The sequence below is a fragment of the Mustela lutreola genome, chromosome 15 (assembly GCF_030435805.1).
Source record: "Mustela lutreola isolate mMusLut2 chromosome 15, mMusLut2.pri, whole genome shotgun sequence".
Lineage (NCBI taxonomy): Eukaryota > Metazoa > Chordata > Mammalia > Carnivora > Mustelidae > Mustela > Mustela lutreola.
The window spans coordinates 1,650,004-1,669,373 of NC_081304.1; the positions used below are offsets into that span (position 1 = coordinate 1,650,004).

At 65.5% G+C, this 19,370-nt stretch overlaps 1 protein-coding gene and 1 long non-coding RNA gene across 8 annotated transcripts in view; both read right to left on the reverse strand.

The window, feature by feature from the left end:
- Nucleotides 1–16,528, reverse strand: part of BAIAP2 (BAR/IMD domain containing adaptor protein 2) — a 61,510-nt gene extending 44,982 nt beyond the window's left edge. For 6 of the 7 annotated variants that reach the window (XM_059150212.1, XM_059150210.1, XM_059150206.1 and 3 more), the window contains exons 1-2: nucleotides 16,398–16,528; nucleotides 831–906 (exon numbers count right to left, since the gene is read on the reverse strand). In XM_059150212.1, the coding sequence (XP_059006195.1) occupies nucleotides 831–906; nucleotides 16,398–16,451 (130 nt within the window). In that variant the 5' untranslated portion in view covers nucleotides 16,452–16,528. The remainder of the gene's footprint in view (nucleotides 1–830; nucleotides 907–16,397) is intronic. The other variant, XM_059150209.1, reaches the window with a different exon arrangement.
- Nucleotides 9,090–13,968, reverse strand: LOC131816960 (uncharacterized). Its single transcript, XR_009348253.1, has 3 exons — nucleotides 11,315–13,968; nucleotides 10,267–10,459; nucleotides 9,090–9,923 (listed from the first exon to the last, which is right to left on the reverse strand). It is a non-coding gene; the product is annotated as an uncharacterized LOC131816960 (long non-coding RNA).
- Nucleotides 16,529–19,370: the final 2,842 nt, after the last annotated feature.

Sequence of the window (19,370 nt, forward strand, 5' to 3'; positions counted from 1 at the left end):
ATGATCTGTGTGGGACATCAAGGCCGCTCTCCTTCAAAAGGGTCAGAGTGCAGCAGCCTCGCTTAAGAGGACCAGGGCCGCGGTGGAAGGCTATGTCGTCGACCCGCACACAACCAGAGACCCTCCCTGCCCGAGATGGGGCCAGTGGGCAGGACTGTGGCCAGACACCTCCAGGAGCAAACCAGCAAGGCCGCTGTCCAGGAACCCGGTTCCACTGGCTTCTCTGTCCCCAGGTGACCATGAGACTGCCCAGCACTCTCCTCACCGTCCCCAACCCGAAGTCCCACCCAACCGCATCCCCACAGGGCCGTGCACAACCCAGGACAGCAGTCAGACGCTGGTGTACGCTCTGCACGAACAGCCTCCCTGCTGGGGGGAGCGGCTCTGCTGACGAGGATGTCACAGCTAGACCAACAGCCTGACACTCACCCTGCAGAGACACTGGGTGGGGAAACCAGCATTGGGCCCTGAGAAGCGGGCATCCCTGACCGCAGTGTGACTCGGCCGGCCCCCGCTGGGCTGGAAGGGCCAAGACACACCCGCAGCACATGCTGGCACCAATGCCCCCTCCCCAAGCGAGGGCCCTGAGTCCCGGGTCTCTGTGAATGGTGCAGGCCCCAAGCCCTACGCCCAGTTCTACAGACGAAGGTTCTGAGGACAGACATCCACAACCACCATCTTCAGGTGCCGTGGGCTGACACTGAGCCCAGCCCCCAGCACTGCACACTGGGTGCAGACTCCGGCACTCACAGGCCTCCAAGGCGCGGCCCCCACCCTCCCTCCCCCCACTGCATCCAGGCCCCCGAGCTGCTCCCACCCCGTGGCCTCACCCGCCAGGGCCTTCTCGTAGTTCTTCCCCATGGCAATGAAGTTCCGGAGACTGGGGTTGAACTGCTCCATGATGGTCTGCGAAAAGCAAGAAGAGAAAAGGCTGAGTGACCCCGGTGACCAAGGGACCCCAGGAGTGTCCCAACAGCAGGAGAAAACCCACAGGTGAAGACCACGAGGGCCCAGCCAGGCTTCTGGAGTACAGACCCCAGCCCTGCCCTCGGGCAGACCCGGCCCCAAGCCTTGGGTGTCACCTCCGCATGGTGGGGCAAGGACACGGCACTGTGCTGGGCTTCTGCGGATGGAACAATCCGCCCCGGAGCACGGGCCGCGGCTGCTGCTGGGGCTCTGCTCCCGTGGACAGGGGCTGAGTCAGCCGAGGAAACCCTCCTGCCCGGCACACGCGGCGCCGCCCAGCACCCCTCCCCCGGAAGTCTTCACTCGACACATCAGTCACCAAACGTCAGCTCTGATGAGAGGGACCCGCAGCCTGGTCTGCAAACACCCCGCGGTGAATGACCCACGGGCCGGGTCTTTTGCCCAACAGACTGCACTTCTTCGCCGGAAGAAATCAGATTTCCACCACCAAGGCCAAATCAAGGCTTTCGTCACGAGGCACAGACACAGGTGCCCGAACGCCAGCAGCAGGCGACGGCCACGGGCAGCAGGCACCGCCCGCCGAGAGCCGGCCCAGCCGGCAAGGACACCACACGGAACCTGCGAAGAAGACCCGTCTCGGCCACATGCTGTGTGCCCAGTCCACGATGACAACGCGCACGTGTCTGAAGTTTCCTGAGGATGGGCGAGAGCAGGCGCCCCCGAGGGCAACGCCCCGCCCTGCCCCCTGCCACGGGGTCCTAGAGGCTTCTCCATGAACTGAGGCGGGCGCCCTCACCCCAGCCCCGACCTGTGTGCAGCTCCAGCCCCCATCACGTCCGTTCTGGCCCCTCCTTGCCCTCGGCCCGCGGGAAGGGCTCTGGCGCTGCCGTCCGCCCTGGGGTGCAGCAGAGGGATGCGGCCCCGCACTCACAGGGGCCGAGGCCCCCCAGAGCTCGCACCCGCTCACAGACGGGGCCGGACTGAGGCTGGCGGAGGGGGCCCCACTGGGCGCTACGCCATGCGGGGAACAAGGGAAGGAATCAGGGTGGGCGCGCCTTCCCGTGGGGACACAGCCGAGGGACGGGCACCTGCTATGCGCAGCCCCAGCACTGAGGGCGCGGGGGGCCAGCAGTGACCCTGCCACAGTCCCACCGCTGGGCAGCCGGCCGCCGGAGCGCCAAGGCCCGCCAGGACCACACAGCAGGCAGAAGTGCCCTGCGCGGGCAGAGAGCACGGCGGCGGGCCACAGGCTCCTGCAGGCAGGAAAGCAGGGGAGTGGGGCCCCTGGGAGTACCGGGCACAGCAGTACAGCAGGCAAGCCGAAAGGTCGGTGAGGAGGTGGGAAGGGGCCAGCCCACCGCCCCACAGCTTCACCGCCTGTGTGCAGAAGGCCCTGCTTTCCAGGCTGGATGGGAAGCCGAGGGAGGGTCTAAGCCATGCGGTCCAGCGACATTCCAAAGGGAGACTCTTGCCAAGGGCCCCAGCAGATGCGGGGACCCCCACTGGAGCTGCTCTGGGACCTAAGAAGCGGGGCCCTTGGGAGAAGGGGCTGGCCCACGTGTCCCGCGGATGTGGCACCGTGATGAGGGGACAAATGGGGCATGCGGGGGGCCGGATGGGGGGAAGCAGGCGAGATGCAGGTGGCTGGGCTGGGGACCCAGGAATCTAGATGTGCCAAATCCAGGGAGGACCTGGGAAGAGGAACTGGGACGCCCTAGCGGGCAGCAAGTTCGGGCAGACGGCGAGAATTCTGAGTGGGAAGCTGGGTTTGGGAGTGGTCCCCATCCGGGGGAGAACGCAGGGCCTGTGGGAGCTCAAGCTGCCTGCAGACCTGGGGGCAGAGAAAGGCTCGTGATTCATGCGTAGCTGTCCTTTCTCTTCCTCTTTTTTTTTTTGAAGATTTTTATTTATTCGTGAGAGAAAAAGAGAGAGAATGCTAGCGGGGGAGAGAGAGAAGCAGACTCACTCGCTGAGCAGGGAGCCCGACTCGGGGCTCGATCCCAGGGCCCTGGGACCATGATCTGAGCCAAAGGCACCCCGTGTGTCTGGTCCGGAAAGGAGTCAGGGTGCGGCAGGGCCCTGAGTCCGGTGTTCTTGGTGTCTGCAGGGTTGCAGAGTTGCAGGAGTGTGGGGGTGCGGGAGACCCTGTGCTCCTGTGTGTGCACGCTAATCCACTCCTGTGTGTGTGCACGCTAGTCCACACATGCACAGGGTTTCAGCACAAAGCGTGTTTCTCACTGTGGGGCTGGGCCCAGGTGTGAGCCACTGCCCTAGTGGGTGCTGGTGCCAAAACACGCTGCCTTCTCAGGACTGCGGCCCCCCGGCTCCCGGGCAGCACCCCAGCTCCCGGCCAGAACAGGACGCTCTGCCCAAGCTCATCCTTTGAGCCCCATTAGCATCCTGAGCAACAGCCGGAAACAGGCCAGGAGCCACCCAGGCCGAGCGAGGGGATCACCGTGGCAGCGCGCCCACACCCTCCCAGCGACACACGGGGACAGCCGCCAGGTTTCGCTCCCTCAGCAGGGCAGCTGAGCTCATGCGCCAGGAATGCAGGAGTGAGCAGGCAGGGCAGGGCGGGCGCTGGGGTTCCGGTCAGGCCACCTGGGCAGGGCAGGTGGCATGGACACCAGGTCTGGTCACGCAGTGGCCGCTCTCTTACCTAGAGGCGGCGGCAGAGGCGGGACTGTGTCTGCCTCCGGCCGCTTGCTGCTCTGTGCAGAGCCCACTCGCTGGTCTCCCAGGGAAGCAGCCGGCCACCTGCCTCCCAGGCACTGACGTCCTCGAACCCTGGCAGTCAGAGGCCTGGCACGGGGCTCCTCTGACCTTCCTGCACGGCCCGCAGCCGTGAGCGCGCTCTCCACCCGCCCCACCACTGGCTCCGCGCCCCAGGCCCCCAGCGAGGCAGGAGCATCACGGCTTCACCGGTTCTCACGCAGGGGAGGAAGGCTCCGCGGCCTGTCCCTGGCCACCCTGTACTGTTTCCGCGGCCTGTCCCTGGCCACCCTGTACTGTTTCCGCGGCCTGTCCCTGGCCACCCTGTACTGTTTCCGCGGCCTGTCCCTGGCCACCCTGTACTGTTTCCCAGAGCGGAAGGGATGTTGCTCACGTTTCATGGGCTCTGCACAGGGCTAGCTGAGACCCGAACACCCACACCCTCCAGCAGGGGTCTGTGCGCTTGAAGAGGGGAAGGGGCTGCTTTTCCTTGTGGAGACCCCGCCCAGGCTGCTTAAACAGCAAGGCCGGGCGCAGCCTGCGTCCTGACCTGCGGCCAAGTGCTGCCGGCCTCACGCTCGTCCGATGCACAGGGCCCCAGAGCGTCACGGCGCACAGAGACGTGCCACCACCCCATACTCCAGGGCCATGTTCCCCAAGCCAGGCCACCATCCCACAATGTGAGCCCTGACCAGCTCTGCCCCTCGTGCCGTCTACACAAATGAGAGCCGCACGCCGACCTCAGTTCTGTTGTGGCACCTGGACGCCGTGTGTGTGTCCCTCTGGCAGCTTTTGTGGGCTAAGAATCAGCCCGCGGACTGTGAACAACAGAGCGGACGGCGCTCACTCAAGATGGGGTTCTTTTCTCAAAGGACACACGACAGCACCAAAAGCACATTTTCTCTAACGATTCTCCTTCTTTTTCTTCAAGATTTTATTTATCTTGGGGAAAAGGGGGGAACGCAGGCACAGGTGCACGTGAGAGCGGTGGGGGGGGGGGGCAGACGGAGAGATGCTCCGACAGACGGCCCACCGCGCCCGGAGCCGGACACGGAGCTCAGTCCTGGGATTCGGAGATCCTGAACTGAGCCGAAACCAGGAATCAGATGCTCAACTGACCGGGCCATGCAGGCTCCCCTCTCATGACCTTCTCCAATCAGGTTTCTCTTCTCCAGCTAACTCCGCCATAAGAACGTAGCATACAATGCTCAGGACACGCACGACGTGTTAACTGCCTGTTCACGTGCTTGGTCACGCTTCTGGCCAGCGCCGGCCTGTCGGCCGTTAGAGGCACAGGTTGCAAGCGGATCTCGGACGGGCAGGGGCTCGGCCGCCCGGCCTCCACGTCACTCGCATCACACCTGCGTTTACCTTCAGTCGCGTGGCTCACTCACTGGTTCGCATCTATCACAGATGCTTGGGGTACCAACAGGGCTGCAGGGAGATCTGCCCAGGGCCCCTGGACGCCCTCCAAAATACACACTGAGAGAGGGTTAGAGAGAGGAGGTGTCTCTGCCGGACACATTCACAAGCTCAGACGAGCTGGGCAGTCACCCTCCTGCTGGGACATCCCAGTGCCAGATGCCCCGGGCCCCCCTGGAATCTAACTGGACCTCTACGCAGGGGTGCCCCTGAGGACCCCAGCCACACTTTTCTCTAAGAGCACGAGGGAGGGGACAAGCACCCCTGCACAGGTGGCTGTTGGTAGGACCCCAGCACGCTGGGAGCCCTGGGAGCCTTCCTGCCTGGGCGCTCTGGGACGCTCCCCGGGCATTTCGATTTCCTCTGCAGCCACAGGTCTGCCTGGCCAGTGAGAGGCCTGGTCTCCACTTTGGGGGCTGAGGAGACGGGCCAACACGCTTTCAGAAAGGCGCTCTGGCGAGGGGCTTTGTGCCCACCTGCTCCCGGGCCTGTGTCCGGCTGCACCGCTCGCTCCCTCGGGAGTTCTGTTCACGCCTCAGCCCCGGCTCCGAGGCACGGCCCCCTCCAGCACCCTCCCGGCCGGGCAGCCACAAAGAGCGAAGTCCCTCTGCTGACAGGGCAGGTGACCTGCCTCTGCTTCCCCTCCGGCCCCTCCCACGCGGCGAGGACGGCCGGGGTGGGTGCGTTGGTCGCTGCCCTGAGCACACGGGCGCGTGCGGGGTGAGGCCGAGCCAGGCTTCCCTTCCCTCAGCACCTGGAAGAGCTCCTCTAGGGGACAAGGTGGCGCCGGGACCCCGGCTGGCCTCTAAGCCCCGCCACCCTGTACTGTCACCCCACCGATCCGGGGGCGCAAGCACCCCATTCTACAGACGGACAGAGAGAGGCCTGGGGAGGTCCAGAACCCGCCCACTCGTTCCAGGCGGACCCAGATGGCCACATGGGTCTGAGCTCACCCTTCACCGCACACGGGCCGCACCTCTGTCTTGACGGTTGGAGAGGGTGCCATCCGACCAGCCCGCCGGCTCTGCGCTGCCTCAGGAGCCCCTCCAGCGATACCAGAACGAGGCAAAGGCCAAGTTGACGGGCATCTGCTCTGTGACCCCTACCGGAGGGCTGATGCCCGGGTGCCCGCCCCTTCGCTTACCCAGGACGCACAGCCTCCAGCAGGGGAGGGGCCCCGTGCCTGCCCTCGTGCCCCACCTCCACGATTGCAGGGTGAACAGGCACCAGCTCTGGGGCCCGCTGTCCAGGAGCTGCCCGGGTGGGGGCGGCCATCCTCCAAGGGAGGTCTGCCCGCCACGGCCCCCATGAAGAGCACGGACTCCCTGGGGCCCTGGGGAAGGGTGAGGGGACAGGGTGGGCGGCGGAGGCGGGGGGACCACCAGGCTAAGTCAGGAAAGCCTGGCTTCTCGGGGCAGCTCTGAACGACTCCCACCTGGGGGCAGGGGCAGGTGGAAGGTTCTATCCCCCTTTAAAAATAGGAACAGCTGTCCTGACGGTCCTTTCTGAAGGAATAAAACCAACCCGGGGCATTCAGTGAGTGTGTTGGGGGGACCTTCCTGGAGGAGGCGAATCCTGAGTTGGACCTCGCTGGGTTAGAGCCGGAGGAAGGGTACGACTGTGTTCATACTTGCTCAGAAAAGAACTGCGGTGAAGCTTCCAGAACAAAACAGCCACCACGGTGATGCTGGGAGAGTGAAGGCCAGCAGAGGACATAGAAAATGCCCCCCTAGGGGCAGGGACAAAGCAGGCCGACCCCAACCCACACACGTTACCCTTCCACAGCATCAGCGCTCCCATTCCCTCCACGGGACCCAGGTCACAACTCCCCGCCACGGGCACACGAGGCCTCAGCCCCACAGCCTCCCACAGAGATGAGGGCCCCATGGGGGCCCGGGGAGGCCGACCCAGCCGCAGACTCCAAGGAGGCAGCGTTTAGAAGCAAGGAAACGACCCCGGACTACTGCAGAATACAGAGGCTGCAGTTCTGCCCACCCCCCGCCTCGGGAGGGCGGCAGCCGCGGGACCCCAGGGAAGGGAGACTGAGCTGCCTCCCCGCCCCGAGGTGACGGTTCCTGCCCCATCAGCTTACAGTCAAGCGACAATTCATGTCTCTGGCCTGGCACCTGGTGGGGTCGGGGGCCCGGAGGCCCCAGGAGCAGGGATGGCCAGAGGCACTGACAGAGCAGCTCAGGGACAAGGGACGGAAGTCTGGCTGTCTCTGGAGCCCTGGCTCCCTGCAGGGAGGGGACAGCCCGCCCAGGAGCGAGGAGCCACCCGAGCGGCCGCCGGCAACCGCAGCCTCACAGGGCCGTCGTCTCCTTAGGCCTGGACACTGGACACACCGCGCAGCAGGGTCCAGACACGGCCCCCAACAGCCCGGCCACCCCTCTCCTGTCTGGGAGACACACTCCGTCCACGTTGACTTCAGGGGGGCACAGCCCCTTCTGCCTCCCACCGCAGATACCTTCCAGCGGCTGGTCACCTGCCCCTTACTGCTGGGCCCCACACCAGGGAACCTGTGTACTTAGGTCACTTCCTATCCACTCTTGGCACCGAACTGAAGCCTGTGTTGCCTGCCCGCTGCTTTCAGGATAAAATTGCAGTGTGCTCCTGTGGACAGCTCAGTGTCGCCGTGACCCGAGATTGGCTGTGTGACTGAGGCTGGAGAGAAACCATCCTGGCCCCAAACACGAGCAGCCTGGAAACCTGTCCCTCCGATTCAGCAACGGAGCACCCAGGACACCCCACCGACCATACCAGCCCCATGCTCCTCGCATGGGCTAAAGTGCCACACCTGGTGCTAAAGGCTGACTCAGTCCCCTAAAAATGCATGTGCTGAAGTCCCAGCCCCCAGCACCCCAGAACGTGACTGTACTTGGAAAGACAGTCTTGACAGAACTAATTAGGCTGAATGAGGTCATCAGGGTGGGCTGTGTTCCAGTCTCACTAGTGTCCTTCTAAGAAGGGATCAGGGCACAGATGTACACAGAGGCACAACCTGGGGGGGCGGGGGGGACTCGGGCAGAGGTGGCCATTGGCCAGTCCAGGAGAGAGGCCTTGGGAGAACCAGCCCTGCCCATGCCTCGCTCTCAGACTCCAGGCCCCACCGCCATCAGAAATCAGTGTCTCGTGGAAGCCGCTGCCTACAGGGCCGTGTCACAGAGGCCGGAGCATCCAGATCACCCAGAGACACTAGGCCAACCCCCAGTCACCACGTGAATGCCCAGTGTTGACAACACAACCAAGTGTGGTTCCTGCTTGCCCAGTTAGAACGTTCCACTGACCCGTCCTTGCCCTGCTGAGGCTCTGACCCGAGTTTCACAGGGCTGGGCGCCCGCTGGATGAAGAATTACCCATGAACAAGCAGAAAAGCAGCCTCGGAAGGCTCTGGAACCGCCCCCCCCCCGACCCCCACTGCCCTCATGTTCTACAAGTTGGGCGGCCGGTAGGCTGTCACGCTGAAGGGAGCAACAGACCACTGGGCACCCAGGAAGTCACCGGCAGCGCGGAGGCCTCTGCCCGGGCCTTCCTGCCCTGCCGCTGCCCGCCCCCTCTCTGGAAGCCAGGGATGACAACCAGCGTGTTCTCCGTGCTCCCAAGTCTCCTAGGGGCCTGTTCGCTCGCTAACAAGAAAACAGCCACACAGAGGCTGAAAACTTGCCTGAAGTCTGTGGGACCCCGAACGGAAAGACAGACGGCCCCAGGCTTCAGCAGGCCTGCTTCCAGCCCGGGCTCAGCCACGGGCCAGCTGACGGCCTTGGAACACGCTGCTTCACCTCCCTGGAGCTCCCCCGCCAGTGGGGAACAGCCAGGACCCCCTCGAGAAGCCGGCTGAGGGTAAAGGAGGTCACGTGCACAGCCCCCAGCGCGCTGCGTGGCCTGCGGCCATCGAGGCTCCCCACGATCACCAGCCGGCTGGGAAGCGCAGGTGGCCCGTGGCCGGAGCTCGGTCTGCCCCACCCCCGAGGCAGAGCCAGACAGAGAGTGCGGGACACAGCCCACTTTGCAGCCCCTCGCAGGACTCCTGCTGTCGGCCGAGAGGTGCCGGCCGGCCACCCTAGCCCGGGGCCAGCAAGGCCCTGATTCCCAAGGGCAAGACGGCCACGGCTGGAGTGCAACTGGTCCCTGCACCGGAAAAGACAAGGCTTCTGTGGGTGGGCGGCAGGGACTGAAGGGGGGACAGACAACAGGCCTTTTCTGCCAGACAGCATCTCGCAGGGCAGGGCCTGACCAGCCCGAGAGTGGGCTCACGGGGGCAGCAGAGGACCCTTGGTCATTCCCCGCTCCGGCAAGGAGACTTCTGGCTCTGCCACAAGCCTTCCATTTCTTTTTCAGATTTTACTTACTTATTGGGGGTGGGGAGAGAGCGAGCACGAGGGGGGGAGGAGAGCCGAGGGGGAAGCGGACCCCCCACTGAGCAGGGAGCCCGACACAGGGCTCGAGCCTGGACACTGAGATCACCACCTGAGCCAAGGGCAGTCCCGTAACTGACTGAGCCCCCAGGGGCTCCAGAACCCCACTTTAAAGAGCCCTGCCAAAAGCAGGCCCGCTGTGACCGGGCGTGGTTCCCGGGCAAGGCACACGCCCTGTTGGATAGAGTCCCGGCTCCGGAACAGGGGCGCGCGCCCCTCCTACACCCTCACACCATCCTCACTCCCAACTCCAGCAGCAAGACATCAATTTTGTTTTAAAAGATTTATTTAGGGGCGCCTGGGTGGCTCAGTGGGTTAAGCCTCTGCCTTCGGCTCAGGTCATGATCTCAGGATCCTGGGATCGAGCCCCGCATCAGGCTCTCTGCTCAGCGGGGAGCCTGCTTCCCTCCCTCTCTCTCTGCCTGCCTCTCTGCTTACTTGTAATCTCTGTCAAATAAATAAACAAAATATTTTTAAAAATAAAAGATTTATTTATTTATTCATTCACTTGACACAGAAAGAGATCACAAGCAGGCAGAGAGAGAGAGGGAAGCAGGCTCCCCGCTGAGCAGAGACCCCGATGCGGGGCCCGATCCCAGGACCCTGAGACCATGACCTGAGCCGAAGGAAGAGGCTTAACCCACTGAGCCACCCAGGCACCCCAAGACATCAATTTCTTTCACAGGGTAGACACCTATGACATCCGGTGCGTCTCACGGTCTGCTCCCCGTGTCCTCACCCGGCCCACGCCTCCCTGTGACTGTCCCTGGCATGCTGGGCAGAGGCAAACCTGGGCACCATGTCCACAAACCACTGGCAGCTCAGAAGGAGCAGGGGTCCCGGCTGGTGCCTGAAGCCCTTCTTCGGCGGAGGAACAAGAAAGGGCAGGAAGAACAGCAGGATGGACGTCCAGGCCTGGAGAACGCTTCGGAGACTCGCTCAGGAAAACTGGCCACTGATTCCCAAAGGCCCAGGTGACAGTGCTAGCTAGGGACACGGGGACACTGAGGGCTGGGACCCGAAACAAAGCTCAAAGAGCCAGACTCTGCATTCAAAGTGGTGTTAAAAAATCTGTACGAGTTTCCTTCACAGATACTTAATACAAGTTTTTCTAGAAATCGTCGAAATGATTCTAAAAACCCGTCCCTGGAAGTAGGAAATGAGTATCTCACACGGGAAGAAGCAAGGCCATCCTGCCCTGCGCTCTTGTTTCCCCCTGGCGGCCCGCACCGGCCCCGGCATTGCTCGGTTCGGAGCGTGGGGCCCAGTGACCCGCGTCTAGACACCTCATGTGCTCTCCCCCGGGGTGCACAGCGACGCCCTCGCGAGGCTCATCTCATAGCAGAAGACCTCGAGCCCGGTTCCGCTGGCCCCCGGCTGGGCACTGGAACAGGAAGGGGCACCTGCAGGGACCTGCGAGCATCCTGGCCATCGTGCACCTGCAGAAGGACTGAGACCGCTGGGCCACAGAGCCAGGGCACGGGAAGGCCAGGCAAGCCTCCTCCCTGGCAGCCCGCGGGAGCCCGACGGCTGGACGAGTTTCTGGGACAGATGGAGGCTCCTGCGGTAGGAGCCCGGAGGAGGAGCTGCAGGCAGGAGGTGGGGTCCCGCAGACAGTGCGGGCACAGATCCCCTGGCCCCTGGCCCCAAGGTCACCTCGTAGAGACAGGCTGGGTCTGGCTCCAGTTCCTGCCTTCCCGCCCCAGCTCTTCTCTTCACAGGCCCAAGTGTCTCCCCACTGTGAGGACCAACACCAAGGCCCCAGGATGCGACAGGGCCGACCACTTCCCAGCCAACACCCAGCCTGACCATGGGCCCTGGCAAAGAGGGACACAGACCTGCCACAGCCTCCAGAAGTCGAGCGGGACTGAGCCGCTGTCCTTGGAGCAGACAGCCAGGAGAGCAGACCCTCGCAGAGATGCTGACGGCCACGCAAACACCAGCACCCCAAAACCCAGCTGTTTCAACCCAAACAGGGTCTGAGGTCAAGGCTGGCTTTACTCGGCAGCAAGTCATGCAAAGACAAAACATTCTGCGCTTTAAGAGAAGCCCAGGCCCCCACCTCCCCTCAGGCCACTGGCCGGGGCCACCTGTGTCCACTGCGCTGGGCCCTTCGAGCCACGTCCAGGTCATGCCGCACACTCAGGGCCAAGAGTGAGCAGAGCTGGGGAGGCGGGGGTTGGCTGGGTCTGTGCTGTCCCCAATTACTACTGCTGTTGCCGGTGGGCGGTAGCACGGTGCTGACAGCCCTGGCGGTGTCCCAGGGCTCCGTCTCCATGCGACACACGTCTGCATCCTAGCAAGGACAGCCTCCCCAGCCTCAGGGACCAGGAAGGCGACATAGGGCAGGCCCTGGCTCAGCGCACCTGGGGGCGAGAAAAGAGGACAGGAGCCAGCCTGGCCAGCAGCTCAGGACAGCCCTGTGCGGGACTGAGAGCTCAGGTGTCCCTACTGCGGGATGGCAGCAACGTCCCGGGCGCCAGGCCACGCTGACGGGGACAGAAGAGCAGCAAGGCCGGCCCTGCCTGCGGCCCACCCAGCCCTGCAGGGACACTTCAGGGCTCTCCAGAGCGCGACCCAGATCTGCAGACTCAGGAGTGCCAGCCCGCCTCCCCTGAGCCCAGGAGGAGGGGGTGAGGCCCTCTCGCACAGCAGCTAGTCCTCCCACAAAAGGCCGCCTGTTCCAGCCAGCACGCCCAGGCCAGGGCGGTGGGAAGAGAACAAGCCCTAGGAGAGCTTCACCACAAAGCAGCGGTGTCACCGTGAACCAGACAGACACGAGACGTGCTCCTGCACCACCGCCACTGCCTCGCCCTGCTGACAGCGGCCCCAAAGCCCAGGGCCAACACTGGCCACCACTGTGACCTGGAGCACCAGGTGCCCGTGGGTCAGTCCCAGGAGCCAAGCCAAGCTCTCAGACACAGGACACGTGTTCAGAGTAAGACCCCCAGGAACAGCGCGGGCAACACATGCCCGGAACTCTGGAACCACAGGCCTGGGCCCGAGGGCCTCCAGGCCATACACCAGGTCTCCCGTAAGCCAGCAAGGGCCCTGTGCATGGAGCTGATGATCTCTGGGATGACTTGGGCATGAGGAACTGCCACAGCCAAACACCTCAAGGGCAGTGCAACAGAGAAACTGCCCTTCACTGCCTCGGCTACCCCAGGAAGGGGGCGGGAGGTGCACCCCTCAAATGCTAGCGGCAGGGACGGACAGGCACCACGTCGCGCACGCAGGAGAAGAGGAGCTCAGGCAGTCCCGTCGGTGACAGCAGGCCTTGCCACCTTATCAGAACATAGAACACCGACAGGGCACCCCAGACAGTACCTTTAAAGCACAGCCAACAAGCACCACACAGGTGTGCTCACAAACTCGCGTTCACACTCACACACGTGTGCGCAGAGCTGGGCATGGTGTGAGGACTCCTTGCCTCCACCCCCAAGCAGACAGCAGTGGGCTCCGCCCAGCAGGCGTGTCTACTGCCAGGGAAGGGTCTCTCGGGGTGTACGCACCTTCTTCAGCCGGCACCCCCAGGCTCTGGCCTCGACGGACGCCAGGCTGCTGAAGGCAGCAAACACTTTTGTGGGACTGCCCAGCTGTGGGCAGAGCCGCTCTGCAGCTCCAGCCCACCAGCGCCAGCCCTGTGCCTCCCCCCAGGTACAGGGGTCAGCAGCACAGGACTTCCAAGGGCTCCCCCAAACACCCACCTGGAGGAGGGGCTGGGACCCAGTGGAGGGGAGTGGGAACCGTGGGGAAAGCCAGCAGTGGGCTCTCACCTGCCCGGGCCGGCTCCCCCCCCCCCCCCCAGTGCCAATACCCCCACCTGGCCCCCACCTGATCTCCCCACCCCTGCTCCAGGAGCCCCATATCACCCCCAGGGCAGCCATGGTGCACACAGACCAGCTTCCCCACAATAGCCACGGGCTGAGCACGACCGGACAGCCTCCAGAGACCAGCCTGGCCCTGCTGGCCAAGGGCCCGAGACCAGGCCCCCAGAAAACACCCAGTCCGAGGCTCTCCTGGGGAGTCTTCCTCCTCAGGCTGTCTCCCAGCTTCCCACATCCTCAGGCCCAGCGATGCTGCTGTCCCTAGGGAACCTGACAGAGCCACCATCCTGAAAGGTCATCAAGCCAGCCACAACCCAGCTTCTCTTGGCATAGAAAACCATAAGAAATACCCAGCTGACAACTGCTCCCCAAAACCCCCGCCCCAGGGACGTGAGATCAGCTACTCTAGAAGCCTCCCTCCAGCATGGGGAGTCACTCACAGGTCTCTCCCGGGAGAGCTGTGGTTTGGCTTAACTCTGAGCGGATGGATGACACCTGCCCCGCCTCCCTCAGTCCCTCACTCCCGGCAGCCACCTGGGGCTGCCCCCAGACTAGGTCTTGGAAGCCAGGCTCGGCTCTGCAGCTCCAGCCCGCCAGCGCCAGCCCTGTGCCTCCCCGCAGGAGGCTTCAGTGCATGTCCCCTACCCCAGGTCAGAAGGTGAGTCCCAGCGGCCACCTGGAAGCCATTCCGCTTCTCTCCCTGTGCTGCTTCTGAAGGGCCCCAAAGACGAGGCTCCCACAGGGACCGGGCCCCGACGACAGACACAGAAGTCCATGGGCCCGATTGTCCAGAAAGGAGCACATTCCATTCCCTCGTCTTTAATCAGCAAGGCCAAGGACAAGCGGCCCTTGGCCCACTGCCGCCTTCTCTGCCAAAGCAAACAGAGCTCGAAGCTGCCGCTGCAACAGTGCAGGGGACGCCGAGCAGGGCCACAGCCCGGCCACAGAGGCAGCACGGCCTCCCCGACAGGACGGCGGACCAGCCAGGACCACACGGACAGCTCCGGCTGTGCCCTGACCGCCTCAGTGCAGGCCGGTCCCGCCAGACCCGGGGACCCAGGCTGCCCCACCGGGGCCGGCTCAGCCACCGAATGCTGCGCTCCCCGGGGACAAAACACAAAAGGGTAAGAGAGCGCCAGCACTTGAAGACTTGGCAGTCGGGCCACGGAGCGTCAGGAAGAACACCGCCCACAAAGGCAACCTGGCGGCCTGGCAGTGCGGCGGGCGGCAACCAGGAGCGGCCGCGGGGGCACAGCCCTGCAGACACTAAGGCCCGCCGGGGCCAGCCTCGCCGAGCTGCGGGCTCCTCGCCACACTTGCCCCCCCCCCCCCAAGCTCACCCATCAGCTGCCCCGCAGGCACAGAGCATGGGCTCGCCTGTTGAACGTGCACGGACACCCTCCAGCCGGCGTCCAGAGGGGTTCGAGGCCCCCCACTCAGACCCTACCGGCTTCCTGCCGCCATCCTGCCGGCGGACCGCACTTCGGATCTGCAGAGAAATCACAGCTCCCTCCTGGAGCTGCTCAGCCGTAACGGCACGCCTCACTGCCCAGGTTATAGGAGTTTAAGTAAGGACGATCACGGGGCTCCCCAGAGTGTAGCCACACCACGCACCCCTCGCGACGGTCACCACGGAAGTTCCTGTTTAAGGATTTCAAGGCAGAAGCGGGGAAAATGGGAAAGGGAGCCGCCGGCCAGCACTTCCCTTCCACCCCCCGCAACAGGAGCAAGTGGTTATGGAACTAATGACTAACAATTGAATAACCGTCTCTTCCCTGACAGTGTTCGCGGAGCAGCCCCACCAGAAGCGTAAGCCACGGATCCTCCCTGCTACCAAACACGGACACCCCCGGGGCTGCTCCTTCTTCGTGCTGACTCCTCACCGGCCTCGGGCTCCGGCTCGCCAGCACCGCTAACATGGCTCCAGGACCGACTTGGCCAGTCCCACCGGGCTGCAGGCTTCCTGCCGTGATCTCGCAGTAACTTTAAAACCTCGACCAGAACGCGTGTTAGAGGACAGCCTGCCACCCGAAACCCAGCGGAGAGCAAAGGGGGCCACCCGGGAAGTGTCCCGGGGGCCGCCCAGAGCCGGAGCGAGCTTACCGGGAGGGCTTCACAGGCCACTGGCTAGGAAGGCACGGCCATAACTGTGTAATACAATTAGAAACTGTTGCTCTGTCGGGGCCTCCCACCCCCCCTTCAGGGGCCGTGAACCAGCCACTACCACACACAGCCGCACCTCCGTCTCCCAGCCCAGCCGCTAACCTCCAGACCCGGTTCTGTGAGAAGCCTCTGAGCACGCCGGGGGCGGGAGCCTCCCTCTCGGGAACATGCCCGCGTGGGACTGCAGAGGACCTGGAGCCTCCAGGGGTTCTGGGTCTGTGGTCCCCGGGGTGAGGGTGAAAGCGGGCACAGCGGACACCGGAGAGACGCCCAAGGCCCTGCTCAAGTGGCCAAGCACAGAAGCACCTGGGAGGGCGCCTCGGAGGGGTCTCCCCGCGGGGCTCTGGGCCCTCCGCTGTGACGGTGACAGCGCGCAGGGGAGGACCGAAGCCACTCTTCGCACACAGCAGAAGCAGAGGCAGGCGCGCCAGCCTCCTACACAATTAGTCCTCCCCTCCGCGGTTACATAAGATGCCGGATTATCCGTCCACCCATCCTACCTGCCCGCGCGCGACCTCCCACCTGCGGCCGTCCGTGGCCGCCCGGGAAGGAGTTGGGCAAAGGGAAAGCCTGTTGACCAGAAAGTGCCCAAAGGCTTGCGTAACCGCGGCTGGAGGGGCCGCCACGGGGCCCCCACGCCGCCCGGGGGCGCAGGGCGACCGGCGGCGCGGCCCCCGCACCCCGCAGACCCCCGGCGGCCCCCGCCCCGCTCCGCGGCCGTCCGAGGGCCCGGTTCCCCGGCCGCCGGGGCGGACGCGCGGAGGGGCGCGCGGGGGCAGCGCGGGGCTGTCGGAGCGGGGCGCCCGCGCCCACCTGTGACCGGCTGGCTGGCGCCGGGTCCGCGCGGCCGCTCCGAGAAGACCCCCGAGGGCCGCGGGGCCGCGCCGGTCGGGCCGGTCGGGCCCGAGAGCGCGGGCGGCGCGGGGCTCACCTTGTAGACGTTTTCCGTGAGCCGGTGCATCTCCTCCGTGCGCGACAGCGACATGGTGCTGGTCCGGCGGCACCGCGGAGCGGGGGCACGGGCGGCGGCGGCGGCGGGCGGCGGCGGGTGGCGGCGGGCGGCGGCGGCGGCGGCGGCGGCGGCGGCGGCGCGACGGGCGCGGCGGAGACGGGCGGTCAGCGCGCGGAGCCGGACCAGAAACGCGGCGCCCCGTCGGCGACCGCCTTTATAACCGCCCATGCCCCGCCCCCCGCAGGCCCCGCCCCCCGCACACGGATCACCGCCCCCGGCCGCCCGCCCGCCCCCGCCCGGCCGCGCCGCTGCCAGGCAACCGGCAGGCCCCGCCCCCGCGCCGCCCTTCCCATTGGTGGGTTCCGGAGACGGGGGAGGGGGCGGGGCCCGAGGGCCGGCTGCAGGCAGCGATTGGCCGGCGGCGCTGTCGATCTCAGGGGAGGAGGCGGAGGCGCGGCGCGGGCCGCGGCTCTGGGAACAGCCTGGGGGCCGGGCGACAGCCGGGCTGGGGGCGGGGCGGCGTGGGCCGGAGGCGCTGGAGGAGGGGAGCGGAAGGTGGGGGAGCGGGGGCGCTGCGGCGAGCGCGCGTGGGGGCGGCTCTTCGCGGAGCCGCGAGTCGGGGCGGCCTTTGGGCGCCGCTCCCCGCAGGCGGCGGCGGGTGCCGCGGGCGGCCGTGCGGCGCGAGGACGGACGGAGAGACCGCCCGGCCCAGACCCGGAGTGTCGGAGGTGAGCGTGCGGCCGGCGCGGTCTCGGGCGCAGAGGAGGGTGGGCCCTGGGGAGGGACCTGGGCGGGGGGTGGGGGGCCCTGCGGCGGGTCCTAGGAGGGGTGGGCCCGGGGCGAGGACCCTGGGGAGGTGGGCTTTGGGGAGATGGACCTGGGGTGGGGGTGCGTCCTGGAGGAGGACTGGGGGTGGCCACGGCGGGGGGCTGGGCCCTGAGGACAATCCTGGAGAGGGGAGCGTCCTGGGAGAATTGGCGGGGAAGATCGTCGAGGGGGCGGACAGGGGGCGGTGCGGAGAGAACCCAGGGGGCTGCGGGGGGCGCCCAGGGGAGGGGACGGCGCTGCTGGGGCAGTTTCTGTGGGGAGGGATCAAGGGGTCCGACAGAGCTGCTGGTCTTGAGGCCTTTGGCCGGGGGGTTCGGCCGTGGAAGCTGACCACGCTGGCCCCGGGGCTCCCGGTGCCGCTGCTGCTTAGAGCGTTGGCGTGAGTTGGAGTGACACGGAGGGGCAGATCCTAGCGTTTCCCTCTAACGAAGCCTGACACTCTCTGCCGGTCTCCTCTCTAGGACAGTCGCTTCCACGCGTCCTCGAGCGCACGGGCTCCGGGGGACGCAGACCGGGAGCCAGCTGTGGACGGAGCAGGCTGAAGGCAAGTGCTGAAGTCCCGGCGTCCGGACCCGAGGGGATTGCGGCCCTCCGGGAGGAGTGCTTCGGGGAAGGGAGCTCTGTCCCCAAGCCTCCGTCACAGGCAGCTCTTCTACGGCTGTTTCCTTCCTGACCCCAGGTCTGGCTTCCTCCTGGCCCTTTAGCGCTCGGGTGCTTTCAGACGGACTCTGTGTGTGTAGGTCCCGGGATTCTTCTGGTCGCGAGCGACAGAAAGCCGGCGCACATCAGATCTGACGCCTGGGATGTTGACCGGCTCGTTGGGACCGTCTTCCTGCTCTTCTCTGCCTTTTTTTCAGGCCAGCGTGGTGCCGAGCCTGCTTCCAGCCAGCCAGCCCTACGACTGACATCCGTTGACCTGACCGGGGTCAAGGGTGGGTGGAGGGTAGAGCTGTTGCTCGCCCGAAGGGAAGTGACGTGGTTGAGACCAGAAGAATGACAGGCGGAGGCTGGTAGGAAAACCGGGGAGGGGGGGCTCTCATCCCTGTGGGAGGGGAGTCCGCCTGGAGAGTTCTGAGCTGTCTGCTGCCATCAGTCTCAAGGCGGTAGAGGAGGAGAGAGTCTTCTCCAGAGAAGCATCCCTCGGCCCAAGCCCTGCCCAGCCCTCTAGGAGCTCCTGCTCTTGGCTCCCCACCCCCCGCCCCGGGGAGGGCTCACCCACTTTTGGTAGCGGCTGAGGTAGGGGGCCCACTCAGAGCCTAGCTCGCCTTCCTGGTGTGCGGATGGCTCTAGCCCATCCCGGGGAGGGAAGCCGTCAGTCAGCACCTGCCACCAGTGAACGGGAAGGAGCAGTGCGCTGAGCGTCCGTGAGAACCCCGGCAGGGTGATGCGGAGGGAGCCGTGGGCGAGGCCGTCGTAGCAGGGCCTGGCGACCTCTCTGAGCCACCACACTCCAGAAGGGTCTCAGCACAGGTGTGCCCACTCCTTCGGCTAGAGGGAGACTGTCAGTGGGGGTCTGAGCCCCCGCCTGGGAGACCCCAGGGCTCTCTGAGGGTTTTCTTCCTTGTGTGGAAGCCCCTTCCAGTGGTGGTGGTGTTTGTGGCAGGACTAGGGCCAAGGGTAAGGGCCTAGGACCCGAGCCGTGGGCAAGGCTAGATGGTGGGCTGGGTGCTGAGAGGTCAGCTCCAGTGCCAGCCCCCGAGTTAAGGGGGCACCCTTGTCTTGGCACTTTTTATTTGGGAGGCGATCGGAGCCCTTTATGAAGCCCGCGTGGCTCTTTCTCCTTAACTCAGAGCGTGTGGGGGGCTGTGGGATTGAACGCCTCGCCTGGAGGCCGGCAGGCAGTGCAGCTGCGGATCATTGCCTACACTTGGGGTCTGGCCCGCCCCCTCCCGGACCAGCAAGAGGAAGCTGCTGTCGCGATGGAGAAGTTGGAGAGGGTTAGCGTGAGGGCCGGCACAGCCGAGGCGGGCAGCTCCCAGCACGCCGCAGACTAGGGCGGTGTCGGTCCTGCACTCGGGCCAGAGCTGGGAGGCAGCTCAAGGAGCCCCGAGAAGGCACAGGCTCCAGCCTCCTGAGCCACCAGCTTCCCCGTCAGTTCTCACGGCCGGTTCTCACCTCTGCGGC